Source organism: Protopterus annectens, chromosome 7.part0 (genome assembly GCF_019279795.1).
Source record: "Protopterus annectens isolate FY-2018-M chromosome 7.part0, PAN1.0, whole genome shotgun sequence".
NCBI classification, from domain to species: Eukaryota; Metazoa; Chordata; order Ceratodontiformes; family Protopteridae; genus Protopterus; species Protopterus annectens.
In genome coordinates, this window is record NC_056739.1 from 134,508,633 (window position 1) to 134,530,689 (window position 22,057).

The 22,057-nt window shown below is 41.8% G+C and overlaps 1 protein-coding gene across 5 annotated transcripts in view; it reads left to right on the top strand.

Annotated features, from left to right (window-relative positions):
* The window catches only part of SCUBE3 (signal peptide, CUB domain and EGF like domain containing 3), a 3,541,316-nt gene that overhangs the window by 2,727,502 nt on the left and 791,757 nt on the right, over window positions 1–22,057 (top strand). For all 5 annotated transcript variants that reach the window (XM_044076569.1, XM_044076573.1, XM_044076571.1 and 2 more), the window contains one exon: window positions 15,923–16,039. In XM_044076569.1, coding sequence (XP_043932504.1) covers window positions 15,923–16,039 — 117 coding nt within the window. The remainder of the gene's footprint in view (window positions 1–15,922; window positions 16,040–22,057) is intronic.

Genomic DNA, 22,057 nt, shown 5'->3' on the forward strand with positions numbered 1-22,057 from the left:
TAACATTTCCCCCCTCAAAACACTTTTATTTGTCTTTTTATTTCAGCAATATATGGTAAAAACTAAGTTTTTCTTTGCATACATTACTTCATTTGCAAGACAAACTTTTAAACTTCAAAACATTTGCAAAAGTCACATTTCAATGTATTCACTTTCACCAGTCTGTTGCAACTGCTGGTACATCGACTTCATAACAGCAGTATCAACCAGTCTTTATAGAAGACCTCTAATACAGGGTATACAACAGCAACCACATACCACCACGATAGCCACAGCGACTCCGACGGACACCAGGAAACTGCTGATGAGATGACTCCATTTTCCAAACCATGCTTGTAGAAAGTCTGTAAAGGGATTATTTACTCCAGAGTTCTCTGCCAATTCTTCGGATAACATCTCCAAACCTTTCAAAGCTCGAGTGATGCTCCCATTAGGGGCAGTGTTATTCGGAATATATGTACAACAGAAAGTCCCAAACATCCTGCAAACTCCTCCTTCTTTGGCCAGGAGCATATCCAACGCAATTCGATTCTACCATGCCACCTGCAAAGTGGCCTCCAGTTGTTCAGCAATACCTTTTAATGCATCTTTGGTATAGTTCACAAAACGCTGCTGGTTATAGTAAATGTAGTTGATCCAGTCCACATTCTTATTGGGTTGAATCCAGACAAAGATGGATGCAAAACCAGCTGCTATTTGGTTTATTGCTTTGTATTCATCAGGCACGCCTCTTGGTACGCCAATGCTATCGATGTAGACACTGCTATCGAAGGATTGCTTTGGTGCCTCTCTTTTTCTCTTATTCAACCACCTCGGCTTTATTTCAGGTTCTCTTACGAAATTGCTTACTGGAATTGGGAAAATGTAGAATGGCAGAATTAACTTTATGAGTGCAAACGTTCCTTTCCAGGGAATCGTAAGCCTTGATCTGAGTTTGTTGTCTCCACATAACCACCAAACGTCTGCTAAACTATGAGTTTGGTTCTCCAGAAATGGATTCTCATTGCCATTCACATCTGTTGACCACCAAACATTTGACCAGGATGTACAGTCTCTATTACACAAGTATTTTGCACAAGTCAAGAAATCATCATTGTTCCATTTAGCACAGTCCAAAATTCCTTCACAAAGTTTCACCTTAAACACAGTAGTAACACCTGTTTGCGCTTGCAGCACCACCATTCCTTTTTCTCTCACAACTGTTCCTTCTCGTATGGACATATTTACTTTCGCCACCAAAATCATCATCACGTAACAGTTCAAGCACCAGTTGAACATGGCCATCCTTCCTTTGTAGTCAGACTTTGCGTTCAGGGAGGGGTCCGGTGAAGTCTGACCAACATCAATGGCAGAAGGAAAAGTCTTGAGTTTTTTACAGTGGGTGATATGAATCCACAAAGTCCTCTCTGCGATCTTTACAGCCGTAGGTGTTGAGATAAGTACTTGATATGGGCCTTCCCACCTGGGGGATGACCAATTCTTTCTCTTCACAATTCGGATCCACACCCAGTCCCCGGGTGCCACGCTTAACAAGGTTTCACTTCTGGAATCTGAAAAGGAGTCATTGGTTACAAGAGACTTGACATTTAGCAGCTTCTTCATATAATCCACCAGATCCTCACCCCCCTCATGTTCCGCTGGCAACAATCCTTGCCACTGCGGGACGTAATATGGTCTCCCAAACAAAAGTTCAAATGGTGTAAGTCCTTTGTAGGAGGGTGAGATTTGCATGTACAGGAGTGCCAATGGAAGGCACGCAGTCCAGGATCTATGCGTTTCTGCCAGCAGTTTGCAGAGTTTACTCTTCAGGACACCATTGTGTCTCTCCACCAGTCCAGCTGACTGCGGATGGTAAGCACAATGGTACTTGAGATCAATTTGAAACACTTGACCCAACTTCTGCACAATCTGGTTTACAAAATGAGACCCATTATCACTATAAATGCGCCTTGGAAGGCCAAATCGGGGAATTATTTCTGTTGTCAAAAGCTTTGCTACTGTGTGTGCATCAGGATGCTTTACTGGAAAAGCTTCTACCCACTTAGAAAAAGCATCAATTATAACTAGACAGAACCTTTTTCCCTCTGAAGGTGTCAACTCAATAAAGTCCATACAGAGTGTGTGGAATGGATATGGAGGGGTAGGGAATGCCTGCTGAGATTTTTTAACTCCCCCCTGAGCATGATACTTTGCACATAATAAACAAGATAAACAGAATTGCTTTGCATACGTTGAAAATCCTTTACACCAAAACACCTTACACACTATTTGAACCATTGTCTGTACTCCTACATGGGCAGGTCTATGGCTAACCAATGCAGCATACCTAAAAAGGTTTGAGGGTAATACCATTTTGCCATCTGATGCCTTATACAACCCATCCTGTTGAGTGATACCATATTTCACCCAACGACATTTTTCCTTCTGTGTTGTCAGTGTTTGCATTATTTTTAGTGTCTCTAAGTCTAAGAGGTGTCTGGGCTCTAAATCATTGTCATGTAAAAGCAAATCATTTTCTTGAGCTGCCTTTTTTGCAGCCATATCAACAAAAGCATTTCCCCTGGAGACAGGATCTTTTTTGTTACTGTGTGGAACATTTACATATCGCTATCTGAAGTGGTAGTTGCACTGCATCTAATAACTGTAAAATTAAATCTCTGTGATTTATTGGTTTGCCTGTCGCAGTAACCATTCCTCTATTCTTCTATTGTTGAGCGAAAACATGTAGAGTAGAGAAAGCATATTGACTATCTGTATAAATTGTCACTTTTTTTACCCTCCCCTAAAGTACAAGCTCAAGTCAAAGCCACTAACTCAGCTGCTTGGGCAGAATAAATGTTTGACATTCCTTTTGCTTCCAAAACTTCAGTTTCTGTGGTGACAGCATACCCTACTAGTGTTTTTCCTACAGTGTCCTTCTTTGCTGATCCGTCTACAAACAAACAAGATCAGAATCTACCAACGGAATATCCGTTAAATCTGGTCGGGGGAGTACTTTGTCATGAATGCTCTCTAAACAAACGTGTGGAGTACCTTCTTCTGGAGTCGGCAAAAGTGTCTCCGGGTTAAGAGTAGTACATCTTTCTATGGTCATATGTGGCTGTGTCAGCAGCACTGTCATACATGACAAATGTTGACTAGGAGATAAAAAGGTTATCTTATCTTGCAAAAGTATAGTAGCTACTGAATGTGGAACTCGCAATTTTAATGGGTGAAACAAAACTATTGATGCTGAGGCTTGCACTGCCATGGCGGCTGCCACTACAGCTTGAACACAATGCGGCAATGCCCTTGCAACAGGATCTAATCTGGAGGAATAAAAAGCTATCTGTCTCTGTTTATCCCCATGTACTTGTACCAGAACCGAAGTCATATATCCTCCCTTACAATCAACCATTTGTACAAACTGCTTAGAATAGTTCGGAAAACCCAAAACAGAGGATCCTGCTATCAATTGCTTAATTCTATTAAATGCTTGTATTGCCTTATCTGTCCACTGTATATTACTTTTAGCTGCCATGGGAGTGTCATAGATCAGTGCGGTCAATGGCCCTACTTCTTCAGCATAATTAGGAATCCAACTTCTACAAAAATTAGTCACACCTAAAAACGACATCATCTCCCGCTTAGTCGTAGGCATAGGTGCTTCAAGAATTGCTTGATGTTCTTCGTGTTTCACTGTTGCAGTCATAACTGTAGGGTGTTCCTGCCAGCAGGCAGCCCGAGGTCGGCCAGAATCCCAAAGTCTGGGTCCGGCGTCGGCTGTACCAGCAAGCACCCTGACGTCAGAACGCAGAGGTATAAAGCTGACAGCCGACGCCATCTTCTCCAGTCTTTCTTGCCGTGCGGTGGAAAGCAGCTCGCTAGTCGTTGGTTGGCGCATTCAGAACAATGTGCTTTGATTGTCGTCGGTCCGAAGTTTTCTACTTCTCTTCTTAAGCTAAGTACCCCGTTGGGGAAACTTTTTTCTTGCTCCTCCGATGTCATAAAATGTTAATAATTGTATATCGTGTGGAAAACAAATACCTCATAAAGATTTCCACTCTTACTGTCTACCTTGCTTAGGCCCTGACCACGACGTTTCTTGCTGTCGGTTCTGTGCCAGGTTTAATTCTCGCACTATCAAGCGTAGGTACGATTGGGCCTTGAATTATTTCGGTAGATGATTCAATTATAGGATGTCGTTGGATACTTTACCGACAACCGGAATTCAAAAGAAACACAAGGACAAGGATAGGCCTCCGAGGTCCAAACAAGATTCTTTGCAGCCGGAGCCAACTTCGGGTTCGGCGGTCGTCAGTGAGGCGCTTTTGCAGCCCCTGTCGTCCGCCACTTCGGAACCGATGGCCGACACAGACTCCCATGGGGAGCCTACTAGGCCTAGTATTTCATCTGCTGCAGGACCTTCGGACGTCGCTCCTTCAGATGGGTCCGGAACCGCTGTGCAGGTACCCGCTTCTGAGGGGGTTTTCAGGCCTTCTCATATCACTATTTCTACAAAGACAAAGGCAAAGTCAAAGACTGCTGTTAAACCAAGGGTTTCTTCTCAAGCTGCCTCGGATACAGCTCCCAAGTCCCAGAAGCAATTACTACGGATGGCTGAAGATTTACTGACAATGATTAGGGGTTCTCACCCTCCTCCAGAAAAAAGGCCTAGACAGGATATTCCTTATGATTCTTCTGATCAGGCTTCTGTGTCTTCTGTCTCTTCCTCTGACCAGGATTATTCTTTTCCTCCTTATGAGGATTCTGATGCAGAGGACTCTATTCCCTCTGCTTCTCCCCCTGAAGATTTCTCTTTTGGGGAAACCTTACATGAGATGAGGGAACATTTTCATTAGGAAGGTCAGGATTATTCTGCTTCCAAGAAGAGACTTAGGGAATTTCTCCTTCTCCCTCAACACAGACCTTTGGCTATTCCTCCTGTACTTGATATTGTGGATGATGCTTTTTCTGAAGCTAACCTGAATCCTGACTCCTTGCCGCCTGCTCCTTCTAAGCCTGATAGATTTTACAGAGTGCCTGACTCCGATCAATTCTTATTTAAGAACCCTTCTGCTGATCCTGAAACCATTTCTCAGGGTTCTAGGGCCGCTAAGGCCGCTTCATCTAAAAATCCTATTCCCTCTGAAAAGGATTCTCGTGCCTTGGACAGGTGGAGCAAAAAGGTTTACACTTCTGCTACTCTTTCTATTAGAGCTTTAAATTGCCAGTTCCACATGTTTAAGTATCAGCAATTTCTTTTGTCTGTTTTAAAGCAAAGGCTCTCTACCTTTCCTGCATATGCAGAGGACAAGGAATTGCAGGATGTTTTGCATGCAACTGAACAAGTTAGCGAACATAGTTTACATTGTGGTTTTGATGCCTTGGAAGCTTCTTGCAGGGCCGCAGCCTCTGGTACTGTTATCAGGAGACATGCTTGGCTTCGTGAGCAGAATTTACCTGAGCAGGTTAAGGCTAAACTGTTAGATGCCCCTGTTCAGCATGATGTTTTATTTGGATCCAAGGCTGAGGAGGTTATTAAAAAGATGGAAGAAAAAGCAAAATCTATGCAGACTGTTAAAGATTTTTTACAAGTTCAGCCTCCTAGATTTTCTAGAAACTGGCCCTCCAAAAATTGGTCCTTTCCCACGTCTGACAGGCCTCAAAGGGGAAGATATAGACGCTCCAGAGGTCGAGGGCAGGCTCAGGCCTCTTACAGGTCAAGACAATGGACTGCTTCTTCACCTAGAAGGGGAGAAGACAGACCTCAATCACAAAAGAAGCAGACCCAATGACTCTCTCCGTTGGGCTACAGGTCCTCCTTGCCTGGAAGCCCCTCTCGGAGGAAAACTTTCTCTTTTCTACCAAAATTGGACTCGTATTACACAGGACAAATGGGTTTTAAACGTGATTTTAAGAGGCTACAAATTCCACTTTCATACTCTGCCAAGGTCTTCGGGTTGGCCGGATCTGCCAAAACATCAATGGTCAGAGGCCCTAAATCAAGTGGACGCTTTATTGGCCATGAGAGCCATAGAACCTGTTCCACTTCCAGAGATGGGTAAAGGTTTTTACTCAAGACTATTTCTGGTCCCAAGGAAACAAAACTCATGGAGACCTATTCTGGACCTCTCCGTATTAAATACCTTTCTGGAGATTCCAAAATTCAAGATGCTTACTCTGCAACAACTTCTTCCCATGCTCTCCCAGGATGCTTGGATGGTGACATTGGACTTGAAGGAAGCCTATTTACACATTCCCATCAGACAGGAACGCAGAAAATATCTCAGATTCAAGGCAGGTTCGAGACACTTTCAATTCTTTGTACTGCCTTTTGGCTTATCTACTGCGCCCAGAGTCTTTACCAAGTGTCTGGCTCCAGTAGTAGCTTACTGCAGACTCCAAGGGATTCAAATTTACCCCTATTTGGACGACTGCCTTATTCAGGCGGACAGCAAGGATCTTTTACTTCAACATCTGCAGTTTGTTCAGCGTCTTCTCCTACTTCTGGGATTTTCAGTGAACACAAAAAAGTCACATTTGATCCCCTCTCAACAAATTATCTTTTTGGGAGCTCTTCTAAACACAAGCCTACAAAGAGCCTTCCTTACTCCAGAAAAGCAAGTACAGCTGGCATCAATTTTCAGGACCTTGGCTACTTTAACTCAGCTCACTGCAATGAAATTCCTGCAGATATTGGGCTACATGGCTTCTTGCATCCTGTTGATCCCAAATGCAAGGCTTCCTATGAGAAAGCTTCAATGGTACCTAAAGAGTGTGTGGTCTCAGCATTACCACAGCCTGGAAACAATGATACCTCTGATCCCCTGCCTCCAAAAAGAGTTCCTCTGGTGGTCCAGGGCTTGTGCTTTAAACGAAGGGAATCCCTTTCGTCTACCTCATCCTGCTCAGATCATAACCACAGACGCCTCGGATTATGCTTGGGGAGCTCATTACCTAAACAATTGCCAGCAGGGTTATTGGACAAAAAAGCATCTACCCTGGCACATCAACTTGAAGGAAATGTTGGCAGTCCAAAATGCTCTTCTAGCCTTCCAGAATCATTTGCAACCAGGCCATCTTCTGATTCGCACAGACAATACCACAGTCATGTGGTATATAAACAAGCAGGGGGGCTCTCACTCTTACCCCCTTTGCAGACTAGCCATGAGTTTATGGGACACAGCTCTAAATCTGAATCTACATCTTCAAGCTCAATTCATTCCAGGAAAACAGAATCTGTTAGCAGACAGCCTAAGCAGAAATCTTTTGGATCCTCACGAATGGATGCTGGACCCCAACTTATTCAGCAGGATTACGGCAGTTTGGGGATGCCCTCGGATAGATATGTTTGCATCTCATCTCAATCATCAGCTGCCTCTCTTTTGCACCAGGTCCTTCCACAAAACAGCTTGGAAAGTGGATGCCCTGTCTTTCAGCTGGAGGAATCTTTCGGGTTATGCCTTCCCTCCTCTTCCTCTTCTGCCTCGGGTGTTACTGAAAATAAAACAGGACAAACCCAAGATTATTATTTTGATAGCTCCAAATTGGCCTCGGCAGTTTTGGTATCCAACTTTAAGACACCTGTTCTTGGAACCTCCATGGATTCTGCCTCTGTTTCCTTCTCTTCTGTCCCAGCATCAGGGTCAGATGCTGCACTCTCAAATCAAGACTCTTTGCCTGGCAGCTTGGCTCTACAAGGGCCTTTGATTCCTTCTGCTTTTCCCAAACAAGTTTTGGATGTTCTCTTAGAAGCTAGGCCCTAGCACTAGAAAATCTTATGCTTCTAAATGGAAAAGATTTTGTATTTGGATGCGGGATCGAGGTTCTGATCCTCTTTTGCCTGACATTTCTTCCATTTTGCTTTACCTCTCAGACCTTTTGCTTAAAGGCCTCTCCTTTTCTTCCATTAAAATCCATGCTTCTGCTATCTCGGCTCATTACAACACTGATCCCCCCATTTTCTCTCACCAGCTGGTGAGACAATTCTTGAGAGGGGCTAAGAATTTAAGACCTCCCAGAACTCCTCCTGTTCCTGCTTGGGATCTTAATTATGTTTTGGAAAAACTAACTTTACCTCCCTTTGAGCCTGCTGCTGCTTCGGATGTCAAGTTCTTATCCTGGAAGACAGCTATTTTATTAGCTTTGACTTCTGCCAGAAGGGTGTCAGAGTTGCAAGCTCTCATGGCTGTGGAACCATACCTTATTTTCCACCAAGACAGAGTTGCCTTGAGGACCAATCCTACATTTATGCCTAAGGTGATTTCTAAAGTGGCTTTAAATCAGACTGTTCACCTTCCTACTTTCTTTCCAAATCCTCAAAACAAAGGGGAAAGGATTTTGCATTCATTGGACGTACACAGACAACTATGATTTTACCTAGACAGAACTAAAGATTTCAGAAAATCTGGCCAGTTGCTTATCTCTTATGCCTCCAGTTCTCTAGGCAAGGCTATTTCTAAACAAACTATTTCCAAATGGATTGCTCATGGGATAAGGTTTTGTTACTCTCATTTTGGGAAGCAGATTCCAGGTACTGTTAAAAGTCATTCTACTAGAGCAGCTGCCACTTCAGCAGCTTTTCTCAGAGGAGTTCCTACCAAGGACATTTTGGAAGCTGCCACTTGGAGTTCAGTGCATACTTTTTCCAAGCACTATAATCTCCCTTTGTATTCTAAGTCTGGGGCAGGTTTTGCCTCTGCCGTCTTGCAGGGTCTTCTGGCTGCTCCTTCTTCTGCATAACCTCCTCCCTCATCACAGCTTTGGGATTCCACCCTACAGTTATGACTGCAACAGTGAAACACGAAGAACATAGTACAGTTGTGTACACCTACCATAAATGTAGATGTTCGAGTGTCTTCACTGTTGCAGTCGGTGTTTCCCTCCCACCAATCCCCTCTTATTTTTTGCTTGTTCTATCTTACCTCTTCTTTTGTGGTGTATTTGTGTTTCACTTTTGGACACCTTTTGGTTACTTTGGGGGACTTCTGACATCTGGGGCAAGAAAGGCTGGAGAAGATGGCATTGGCTGTCAGCTTTATACCTCTGCGTTCTGACGTCAGGGTGCTTGCTGGTACAGCTGACGCCGGACCCAGACTTTGGGATTCTGGCCGACCTTGGGCTGCCTGCCGGCAGGAACACCCTACAGTTATGACTGCAACAGTGAAGACACTCGAACATCTACATTTATGGTAGGTGTACACAACTGTACTTTTTCTTTTATTTTCCAATTGTCTACCTTCCTGCGAGATTAAATAACCCAAGTACTTCACTTGTGCTTTCCACAATTGTAACTTCTCTTTATTTACTTTATGTCCTTGCTCAGCTAAAAAACTAAGAAGGGCTAGGGTATCCTTTTTACAACTCTCCTGCATGGGTGAGGCCAACAAAATCTACATACAACAGAACCTGGCTTCCCTCTGGGGGAACAAACTGAGCTAAATTTGCAGCCATTTATTGTGCGAATATTGTCGGACTCTCACAATAACCCTGTGGCAACCTGGTGTATGTGTATCTTTTACCTTGAAAAGTGAATGCAAACCAAAATCTACTCTCCTTGTGTAGTGGTATGGAGAAAAAGGCATTGCTTATATCTATGACAGAAAAATATCTGTGCTGAGGTAGTAAATCATTAAGTAATGTATAGGGGTCAGGGACCACCGGTGCTCTTGGGATCACAGCTGAATTAACTGCTTGTAAATCCTGAACCAACCTCCATGACCCATCCGGTTTCTTTACAGGAAACAATGGAGTATTGCAGGGTGAATCTGGGCATTCAACAAGAATTCCTACCTGTTTTATCTGTTCAATAACTGGTTTAATTCCTTCCTCCGCTTGCTTACTTAGTGGATATTGGTGCTTACGAGGTCTAAAACCTGACTTTGCAGTTATACAAACTTCACCTGCTGTTTTCATTAATCCTACATCTCCTTTACCTTTTGTCCATAAATCTACAGGTAAGGCACTTAACGCACTATCTTCCTCTTGAGTTAGGAGGATTTGTCATGCCTTTTCTGTTTTGTTATCCCTGAAGTGAACGCTTGGTCGTGCCCAAGTCACCCAATTTAATCTTTGTACCTGGATCTGTTGATCTTTCAACTGACTTTCAGACATTGTGTTCCAAATCGTTACCTTTTTCGCCAAATCTACCCAATGTGTCCCCACTGCTTTAGTAACTGAGATATGTAGGCTATAACTTGAGCGATATAAAGAACTCATTTCCTTAGTCAAAGTACAGGTTACTGCTGTATTACCTTGCGTATCCCAAAACATATCATTCAAAATTATCCTTGCACACTTGTGCTTAAAGAATTCTTTTTCAAATTCTTTATCCGGACCAGGGGCCGTATAGAACATTGTACAATGTAAGTGTGCTGCAACCCGCTCCTAGATTTACTTAGAGCTAGATTGATCAACTCTGTATCAACCCTTCCCGGGCCATCTGAAATCAAGTCTAGGCTATACCAGTAAAACAAGTCTTGTACTCCCTGTACTGCTAAGCCATCCGCTAACCTTTTTGCCTCAATACCTTTAGGTGTGGGAATTGCCGCTATTCCAAACACATGCATCAAATCTCTTCCTAGCAAATTAACTGGACAAACTTTTGATATAATTACCCTACACCTAACAGTTTGGTTTGTTTGCGGATCTGTGAACAGTAGAGGATGAGACAGTGGTTCCTTATAAATTTTCCCGTTTGCGCAGAACTGCTGGACCCAAAAGTGTACGCGATGCACCTGAATCACATAAAAACTCCACTTTCTGTCCCTCAACCAAAAACTCTATCATGGGTTTCTGATCTAGATGCATAGCAATACCCAAATTTGCCAGGTTTATGACTTCGCAGTCACAATCCCGCCCTTCCATTAGAGTGTTCTGACATTCATCGTAGAGAGTGTCTGCCTCTTCATTATCCCCATAATGAAGATGGCGCCTTTCTTTACTATCATATAGTCATGCGGAGCCCTTGTTCGTAAGCTGTGGGGGATGTTGCCACTCTTCACAGTCAGCAGTGAAATGCCCACGTCTACCGCATTTAAAACATTCTCCACGTTTTAACCTTTCCCTATAGGCTGAATGTCCACCCAGTTCATTTAACGTGTCCCATTGCGGGCCCCCACTTTTTTTATGCTACCACGGCACCCTTGCCCCCTTTGGTCCTGTACTAAGAATATCCCACCATCATCCCCTACTGCCAACACTTGTACTTTCTTTTTCTTGTTTAGATTAAAATGTCACTCAGCATGTCGTGCATATTCAAACAAAGGTTGCAGTCTACATGTTCTGTGATCTACCATGTGCTTAGTAATAAAACTACTTATCGGAGCCTTACAACCTTTAAGAAAAGCATTTTTCAATTGCTGTTCATACGGACTATCATTAGTCTGATCCTGCGGAATCATCATTCCACAATGGTTATTGAACACTTCTGTCAGTCTTACAATATAATGATCCACAGATTCATCATCATTTTGGATGCACTGATTTATTACTGTCCAATCTGCTCTTGGACACCACTTATCAGAAATTCTCTTTAACAGATCAGTGACTCGTGTGTCTAACACCCCAGAATTATGCTTTAATGTAGTGCCGTCATCTGCCTTACATGTCCAAGTACCACAAATTAAGTGCCAATCTGGACCTAAGATTTGTCGCACTACTTGTTCTACTTCTAAACCATTTAGATGATAACTTAAATGCATACCAACTATGTCCTCAGAAAACTTTTGAAAATTAACCTTTGAATGAGGGATACCATCCGTAGCTCGTTTTATATCCTCTCTAGCCCAGGGACGATAAACTAAAATAGTTGGTTCTTGTCCAACATCTCCTGCTTGTGGGTTTGCAATTTGTATTAAGGGAAGAGCTTCTGAATGGTCAGAAAGTTTAATAGCCCAACGTCCTTGCCCTGCTGGTCCTGACCTTAACTGCATAGGTTGGTCTACCTGTTGCAAAGCAACTTTAGGTACTACGGGAATTTGTGGGTAAATTGGAGGGGTCACAACATTTCCTTGAGCAACTAATAACCCACCCTGCTGTACAGATCCCACATCTTCAGACTGATATTGAGGAGGTTCCCCCGGTATGGCAGCAGCAATTTCACCATACGGTGGGGCAGTTGCCTGCCTTTGTACTGCACAAACTGTGCGCTCATCCTCCTTATCTAAAAATAAAGCTACTTTTCCACTTGGCACCAGTGATCCCTTTTGATTTATTTTCTCTTTTTCCTGACACTGTTTTTCTTTTATAGCTCGTTTATTTGCTTCTTCTAACCATTTTTGTGCTTGGGGAAATCCCAATTGTCTCTACTTTTTAGTTCTAGTTCCTGCATCTCTTTTCAAATTTCTAACCAATTTTGCACAGGCATTCTTATTCAGTGTACCATCAAAATCATATTTCAACTTCCACTTCTTCAAAAATTTAACATAATTTTTGTTTAAACTTTTCATATACTTAGCATCAACATTTAAACAGGCATCACTCTCACACTTGCAGCAACTTGAACCCATGTTTTCCTAGATTTCTTATTTTAGGACTGTATATTTTAGGACTGCATCAAAATTATTTTTACAGGGCTTATTACAAAATGGGGCTATCTTAACGGGGATCCTAACAAAATAACAGGTAATCCTAACAAAATAATCTTAACAATTATTCCTACCCACCCTTAATAAAACCCCTGTCGACAAGGTTAAATTAAATTAAAAGAAAAATTTATTTTTCATCCTACCTGAACCAGATGAGACTCCGTTTCCCCTTTTGGTTCGGAAACTGTCCCTCAGATAGGGATCAGAGAGCGGCCGGCCTCTTTCCAACGACAAATCAGTTGGAGGACTTTCCGCTGAGGGTATCTTAAGATGAGAAACCCTCACCTGCGCAGGTTTTTCGGTCTGATCCGTATCTTCGTAGAGGTTTCCGGTCCGAAGGACCAAAATGTCAGAAGAAAAAATTCAAGCGAGTCACATCTGCCTCAGGTGATGAAAAACTTCTTTATTTGCAGCTAACCAGATTACAGCAGCATGTTGGCCAAGATGATCTCAATCTAATCAGCTTGTTTACTGACATCAACTTTTATACTTTCCTGTCACTAGCCTAAATAGCTTTTGTTACATTTCTGACAGTTGGCTATGAAAAACATCTAGGATCACAAATTACCTCAGAAAAGAATGCTTTACCTCAAAACCACAGTTAGTACAGAATGTTCAAAAAGGTACAGAATACTTAGTTCAACAGTGGTAGCTGGAATTTTCCAGGGCCTGCCTCAGTAAATTAACTCTTATTCAGAAGTATAGAAACCAGATGTTATTCAAGTTCATAAGCAAACTACATCTATCATAGGTAAAGCCCATCTTTAATAAGCATGGTTCAATGACCTTTTCTTACCAACACTTCAGCAAATAGCATATTCATTTTGCTAGATGGGAGAAAGGGACAAATAATAGTATGTTTTAAAACTTTTTCTCTTAACACCATCCTCCCTTTATAATTAGTTGTTTGGATGTAAAGGTATATTTTTAATATCTTTTAAAGATTCTGAATGAGTAAGCTCTTCTCTGTTAAGGGCAGGAAAGTCCTGAAGATTTCTTCACTCTGACTGCTAATTTCCCTCCTCTGGACTGTCCAGTCAGAAATTAGAGTGAAGGTATGGGAAGAAGCCAGAGTTTTGTCAAGCTGTCCAGTTGTTGTATCCCAAGCAGGATGCAACCCATATAGCTAATTTGAACATCTACTGTTATGGAAAGTGCAACTGCCCAACTTTACTTTTTTACATAACTGTGATTGCATGATCTGTTATCTATGTGACAAACCCACTAATACAGCTCTTTAAATGCTTTAGTGTGTATTTAATGTCTGTTCATCTATATTACTGAATGTTGTTGTTTGTCTTTTGTCTTTTCCCGGTAAGGGGTCGCCACAGTGGAACTCCGGTCCGCTAATGATTGGCAGTAGATTTTTACGAAACGCCAAGGTGCCAGCTCGACACCCAACCTTCAACGAAGGCACGCCCATTTACGCACGCATGTCTTTCGAACGCTACCCAACCGTGGGGAGGACATGCAGACTCCACACAGAAGGCACTCCCAATTCCAGCCAAGAATCGAACGGGAGAACCTCTTGCTGTGAGGTAACAATGCTACCACCGTACCACCGCAGCTCTTATTCATATTATTGAATGTATATTTTAAAAATGTTTATGATATGTTGGAGCTTTTCTTTATGGGCCTCCAATGAAAAGAAGATTTTGACTAAACCGGCCAACAATAGCAAAATAAATACAATAAACTGTACTTTCCCGGTGATTTTTACCATTATTAAATCTAACTAATTAACTGGCCATATCTGCTGTTTAATGCAGAGCAACCCCCCAGGCCTAAATGGGGTTTTTACACTTGAATCTTTTTTGAATGCACGCCCCTTAAAACACTAATGGTTTATGTTTTTATTATTATTTGTTATATGGCTTGTGTATTTTTATCTCTTGTATTTTATTAAGAAGACTCTCTAATGTATTGTATCACTAGTTTGTCAAGGGCTTTTTAAATGCTGATTGTTTTGTTTTGGCAGCTGATTGGCTAACCTTTTATATAAATGCTGCTTGGTTTCACAATTAGTTTGTCTGAAGAAGCAATGTGATAATTGCAAAAATGCTCACTCTATTTATATTTTTGTAATAAAGTATGTTTGCTTTTAGCTTACATTATTTTATTTCGTTACTACAGTTTTTCTTTTTGTATCATTCCGTATGCTGTACCTGTTTATTATATTTTCAATATCTGGCATTTTACCTGAAACTAGCATATAACTCCCCTATAAACACTTAATCCAGTTCAGGGTTGCAGGAGAACTGAAGCCTGTTCTGGCACTTAGCAGGTATAAGGCAGAGAGACTAATCCTGGCGCCAGTCTGTCTCAAGATGCATGTTTGTATGATTGTAGAACACCTCCCCTCCCCCCAACACACACAGCATGCATACCTATTGGCAGTTTGGAGGATTTTCAGTTCATTAACTGTACATCTTTGGATGTGTGAGGAAACTGGACCATCAGACAAAAACCCACACAGACACAGGAAACATATGCATACTCTGCAAAGAAAGTGCCCTAGCTGAGAACCAGAACTGAAGATGTCAGTGAAAAAAATGGTGCTGCATGGTCTCTTTTTTGAAACACTACTGTGAAATTCTAGCAGCATTAATAATTGGCAGAATCATATCTAGCCATGTTAAAAAGAATGGAAGTTAATCATCTGTGAAGGAAAGGTGTTCCTGTTTGTCTTACACAGAAGCATATATTTTTGAAGGTGGATAAAGAGCTGTCTGCTGTAGCCATTGTTCCACCTCTGAATACAAGAGTCTTGAGTGTAGGCTATATAATGTTGTGAGGGGAAAATGGGATAGTTTATTAGCAGTCATAAGGAAAGCCCAGTCAGAAGTAGCTGCACATAAACAGAAATACAATAAAAATAATTTCATGTATATTTTAGGTGTAGTGTTTATAGTTTTGTTTTAGAATACTATTTGGGGTCAAAATATGAATGAAAATGTATAACTTTGTCAGTTTCATAGCACTCAAAACCTGTTTATTAATATTGTAAAAGAAAACAGTAATTCATGGTTCTTTTATTATTATTCTGTGACCAGACAATAGCTTGAGAATTGAGAGGCTCAGTATATGTTTGCACACCTTGTTGGAATTTAGTTTTAGCCAAGTCAGTGAAGTAGAATCATGCTTTCTAAAATGCTTGCTGGGTGTGAAGTGGTGTTAGAAGTGCAGTAATTAGAAGGAACAGATACTTCCTCTCACAGTACAGTCCCTTTAATTCCAGCTGGAAATGGGGCCTTCTTTCCTTTTGTGGTTGTACTTCATTATTGCCTTTTTACAGGTATTATTGCAAATCCTTAACTAGGTATTCATTTTAATAATTTGTTTCTGTCCCTCAGACATTGATGAGTGCTCCTTTGAAAGAACTTGTGACCATGCTTGTGTCAACTCTCCAGGAAGCTTCCAGTGTTTCTGCAACAAGGGCTACACACTGTATGGCCTCACTCACTGTGGAGGTAAGTACATCACTACTTACCAAACTGATATTTCACAGGACTCACCAACAGAGAATCCCTTCTACTAATGGTATGGGTGCCCTAATGAATGAAGCCAGTGTTAGGTAGGGCAGGTATTGCCATTCATTTCTTTCACCATAAAATGGTCTTTTAAGGCTGCTTTATTGATGATTTCACTTTTGTTTGTTCAGGTCTGTTAGAGGAATTTTAATTGTTTATGTTGTTTGAATAATATCCTCTGTATTTTAACTTTTACAGCTGATTACCATTGAGAAGGTGTTAATTTTTTGGATGTGATCAAAAAGATTTTTGGTCATAGACCTGTGAGTACTGTATACAAAATGTTCGCCTCTTTGAACAATGTTGAAGAAAGCCACCATCTAGTTCATCTAATTATATCGCTGTCTTGCAGACAGTTGTACAGGGAAAGGATTAATGATACCGTAACTAATGGCTCTGGGAAAAAATAAGGAATTAAGGGATAGATTCTTTAAGAGGAGATGCACAGCAGTCTACCTTGACAATTGTGTGCTGAAATTGCAAATTTAGTAAGCCAAAGGAAAGGATCAGAGCTTAACCATGTGCATTATGTTGAGTCAGATAAAAGGAATATGTATTTTTTTTTTTTACCACATACAGTGGTTTTGCAGATGTTTTGAAGAGGCAGTCTTGCTACATTAGTGTTTATAATTCATGAGCCATCTTTAAAATCAGTGGTAGAGTCTTTCTCCTATTTAATTTACTGACCTTTAAATTGCTGAATGAACATTAATGTCCACTACTTAAACAGTCGGTCCAGTTTATATTTCCATAGAAATACCAATACCATCCCGCTAAGTAGACTGCCCTATACTATTGCAAAACACTTCAAGACATCAGATGTACCACATTGCTACAAGAATTTCAACTATCTCTAAAACAATGACATAAAAGCTCAGTGTCATTGCTTTGACAATCATGGCTAATTTTCATTCACAAAGCAGTAGATACTATCCTTAATACAACCTTATTTCTAGTTAATGTACAGTTATGCTCAATTATTTAACTTCATATTTTCCTCTTTCTTTGTATTTTCCTCTCCATACACTTGCTCCTTCACCCTTCCTTTTTATATTTTCACACTGCTGAGACCAGCCCTTACTCCACCTACCCCGTCTTTTCCCATACTTAACATAGCATCAAGTCTTTGTGTATCTAGATTGTATGTTAAATAATCTTTTTTTCCTCCTCTTAACAATACATAAAAACCTCTTATCTTCTCAATTATACCAGAAGCCCATGTCAGTTACTGCCTAGTATTGGTGCTACTAGCATTAATACTCTGTATTCAGATTGCTTTCTTGTGCTTTAGCACTCTACTCTTTTTGATAACAATACCTCAGTACCTCTACTTGTCATAGTCTCACATATGTCTACTAATGCCTTGTCTTCCATTTATCATAGTCCCACATATCTCCATTAATACTCTATCCTCCACTTGTCATAGCCTCGTATATCTCCACTAGTACCCTATCCTCCATTTGTCATAGCCTCATATATTTCCAATAATATCCTATCCTCCACTTGCCCTAACCCCACATATCTCCACTAATACAATGAGCTCCACTTGTCATAGCCTCAAATATCTCCACTAACACTCTATCCTCCACTTGTTATCGCCTCATATATTTCCAGTAATATCCTATCCTCTACTTGCCCTGCATCACATATCTCCACTAATACCCTGTCCTTCACTTGTAATAGCCTCCGATATCTCTACTAATACCCTGTCCTCTACTTGTGATAGCCTCACATATCTCCACTAAAACCCTATCCTCCACTTGCCATAGCCTCAGATATCTCCACTAATACCCTATCCTCCACTTGTCATAGCCCCACAAATCTCCACTAATACTCTACCCTCCACTTGTCATAACCCCACATATCTCCACTAATACCCTGTCCTCCACTTGTAATAGCCTCCGATATCTCCACTAATGCCCTGTCCTCTACTTGTGATAGCCTCACATATCTCCACTAATACTCTATCCTCCACTTGCCATAGCCTCAGATATCTCCACTAATACCCTATCCTCCACTTGTCATAGCCCCACATATCTTCACTAATACTCTACCCTCCACTTGTCATAACCCTACATATCTCCACTAATACCCTATCCTCCACTTGTCATAGCCTCAGATATCTCCACTAATACCCTATCCTCCACTTGCCATAGCCCTACATATCTCCACTAGTACCCTACCCTCCACTTGCCATAGCCCCACATATTTCCACTAATACCCTATCCTCCACTTGCCATAACCCCACATATCTCCCCTACTACCATATCTGTAACTCCCTGCAGACCACAGTTTAACTTTGAGAGATGTACCACTTGTGTGCTGTTATTCTTCTACTACAACTGCATTTTGACTAAATTTATATTTAGTTTATTGTAAACACTGTTTCACTGTTGTGAGTCTGTGGTTATTTTATTTGCTGCAAGTACTTATTTATTGTAATCTAGTGCATTCCTTTGTCTTTTTAGCCTGGGTCATGTCTAAAAAGGGTCTTCAGACCAGAGTAACTACTCAGTTAAACAATTATAAATAAATTAATATCAATAATTCCAAATGAATTTATTCTATCCTACAAAAGGGGGCAAAATTTGGCAGACATACGGATTTATATTAACTTTATTTTTACATGTCCACTACAAACTTTTTCATGAGGAAATATTTTTAGTGGAAGATGTTCAAGTTGTCCTTTTATAGTTAATTTGCAATAATGAAACTGGCTGGCCAGTTTTGATATAATGTCAGTGAAAGTGATATGAATTTTTTTTTTCTCTTGTTTAATTAATGGAAAAAGATCATTGGCTGCCTCTCGACTTGTAAAGTATTTAAATTGCAGTTTGTTAGTTATCCAGCTCACTTAGGTGGTGAAACGCCGAGAGCACCTTGAGTTTTTTGTAATAAAGATTATATAGCTCCTACTTCGTATGTTTCATTGGGTCACACCAGCCAGACTGTCCTAGCTCTAGAATGCTGGTGATGTAGGAATTTAGTCACATCACCCAGTCCATTAAAGCCCCAGAATGGCGATGACTGATCACACCACCAAGAATGCTGGTGAGTGAGTCACACCACCAGCTCATACTAGCTCGAGAATGCTGGTGAGTGGGTGACATCACCTAACCCATTGTAGCCTGAGAATGCAGATAAGTGGGCCACATCCCCTAACCCATCATAGCCTGAGAATGCAGGTAACTGGGTCACACCTCCCAGGTCATCCTAACCAGTGAATGCTGGTGAGTAGATCACGCCACCTAGCCCATCCTAGCTTCATCCAGAACATCCTAGTCCTAAAATGGCAAGGATTAGGTCACACTTCCCAGGCCGTCTTAGTCCTAGACAGCTAAGGATTAGGCCACAACATTCAGCCCATTCTAGCCCTAGCATGCTGATGACTGGGTCTCACCACTCAGCCCATCCTAGCTCAAGAATGCTGGACAGTGGGTCACACCAAACAGCTTGAGAATGCTGGAGTGTAGCTCACATCATGCAGCCCATCCTAGCCGGAGAATGCTGAAGAGTGGTTCACACAACCCAGCCCATCTTAGCCCAAGAATGCTGGAGAGTGGGTCACACCTTCCAGCCCATCTTATCCCGGGATTGCTGATGAATGGGTCGCACCAGCTAGTCCATCCCAGCACAAGGATGCTTGTGAATGGCTCACAGCACCTAGCCTATCCTAGCTCAAGAATGCGGAAGATTGGATCACACCACCTATAAAATCCTAACCTTGAGAAGCTGGTTTATGGGTCTTCTAGTGTGTGTGTGTGTGTGCGTGTGTGTGTGTGTGTGTGTGTGTGCGTGTGTGTGTGTGCGTGTGCGTGTGTGTGTGTGTGTGTGTGTGTGTGCGCGCACGCGCGTGTTTATCTGTTTGCTATCCATCTAGCTGCACAACTGGTTGGTGGTGCATCTTTGTTGTTAATTATCTCCTGTAGATTACTTTCCTCCTTCCCCTGCTGTTTCTGACCCTCCCTCCAGCAATGCAGAAGTACTATGAAAGCCACAAAAGTGATGCTCCCAGTAGTACTTGTAGGATCATAAGAAGTTACTAGGCTAATGGCCCGAGGGCCCTTACAAGCCTAGCCAGGTTCTACCCTTATTTCTACGGTCAGCACCTATTGCCCCTGTCCAAGAGGGACACAGATGCACCCCCTGGGGTGAATTTATGGTTACCCCCCCCCAGTCCAGATTGCATTTGAAGAGGTCCAATGAGGTGTGCTGTTTGGCATGAGGTGGGAGTCTTTTCCAAAGGTGTGGTAACCTCTGGGAGACAAATCTGTCCCTCCAGTAGGTTTATTAATGTCACTTACCAGGTTAAGGTCTTTAGGATGAGTAAGCCCTGTACCATTTGACTTGCGGATATGCAGCATTTCCAGTAAAGCAGGGTCAGAGATTGCCCTATAATATGCAAGGGAGAGAGTGTCTCTGAGTGTCTGTATGAAACGGAATAAAGTGACAGTGATTTCAGACGATCCACGTAGGACAGATGCTGAAGATCTTGAATTTTTCTTGTGAGGAACCTTTAAGGTCTCTCCAATTGCTGCAGGTGTTTTGAAAGATAAATACCAAAAGGGGCACTGTACTCCATTATTGGCCTGATGAGGGAAGAGTACAGGGAGGTTATGACTTTATTCTGGAGGCAGTGCCCTTACTCATGAGATGAGCAATATAGAATGCCCTTACCACTGTGGAGACATGGTGATCAAAGGTAAGGTAGCTGTCAACTCATGTGCCCAGGCACTCTCACCACTGAGTGCGTACTTAAGATGTAGCTATTGATGTGGTAGTTAGCAGGAACATTTGTAAATTCTAAGACTGCTCCCAGTTTGCAGTCATCAGCAAAATTTGCCAGCCACTGACTTTTAGTATTTTTCTTGTACTTCGGAGAAATAGATTCAAAACAGTAGAGGTCTCAGGACCGATCCCTGTAGAACACCACTGGTTACAGGTCTGCTGTTAGAGGTGGATTCCCCTATTTTGACTATATGTGTTTTATTAATGAGCCAGTTAGTGACCTATCTAACAATAGAAGGGTTGATGTCTAGCTGGGTGAGTTTGTCAATGATGCCTGAGTGGGGGATAGTGTCAGAAGCCTTAGCTAAGTCTAGGTAGGCTGTATGCACAGATTTCCCCTAGTGACTGTCTTGAAGTCCACCAGGTTTAACAGGCATGATCTCCCTTTGACAAATCCAAACTGACTAGAGTCAAGTATTAGGAGGTTACCTATATCTTTGTCGATAAGGTCCATGATGATTCACTCCATGGTCTTGCAGATAGGGCTAATTAAGCTAATAGGTCTATAGTTCCTGAGGTCAGTGGAAGCACCACTTTTGTGCAAGGGAATAACAGTGACTATTTTCCATTCAGCTGGGACAAAGCCAGTGCTTAGACTATGATTGAAAAGAGTACCCCATGGTGCTGCTAATTCTTGTTGGAGCCCATGTAGTATGCAGCATGGGATGTTATCAGGTCCCATAGATGCTATGTTTTTAGCCTTAGAAAGGGAGTTTATGACCTGCTCTTTAGAGAGAGAAGGTAGGAGACAGATGGTGGGGATGTCATGTGGTAGGTGTGTTAGGCATAGGGGAGTGAAATTTTCACAGAACCTGTCTGCCAACAGGTTAGCTATATCCACAGGCTCAATATATGTGGTATCATTAACTATCAGTTTGGTACAAATCTGGGCCTTTTCTTTTAGGTTATGGATGTAACTAAAGAATGCCTTATGATTGTCCTTAGTCGGATTCATAGTTTGCTTTGGAGGACTTCAGAAGAAGTCTTATTTGCTTGTTTAAGCTGAGGAGAGAGTGTTTCCAGTTTAGGACTCACTACCTTTTATGCTTAGACAGCAATTGCTTCCTCTTATTGTAAAGCATGTTAATGGCAGTTGTTCAACAAGGCAGGTTTGCTCTTTCTTGAGGAGCTTGTTTTGATTTTATCAGGTACAGCCAAGTCCATGCAATT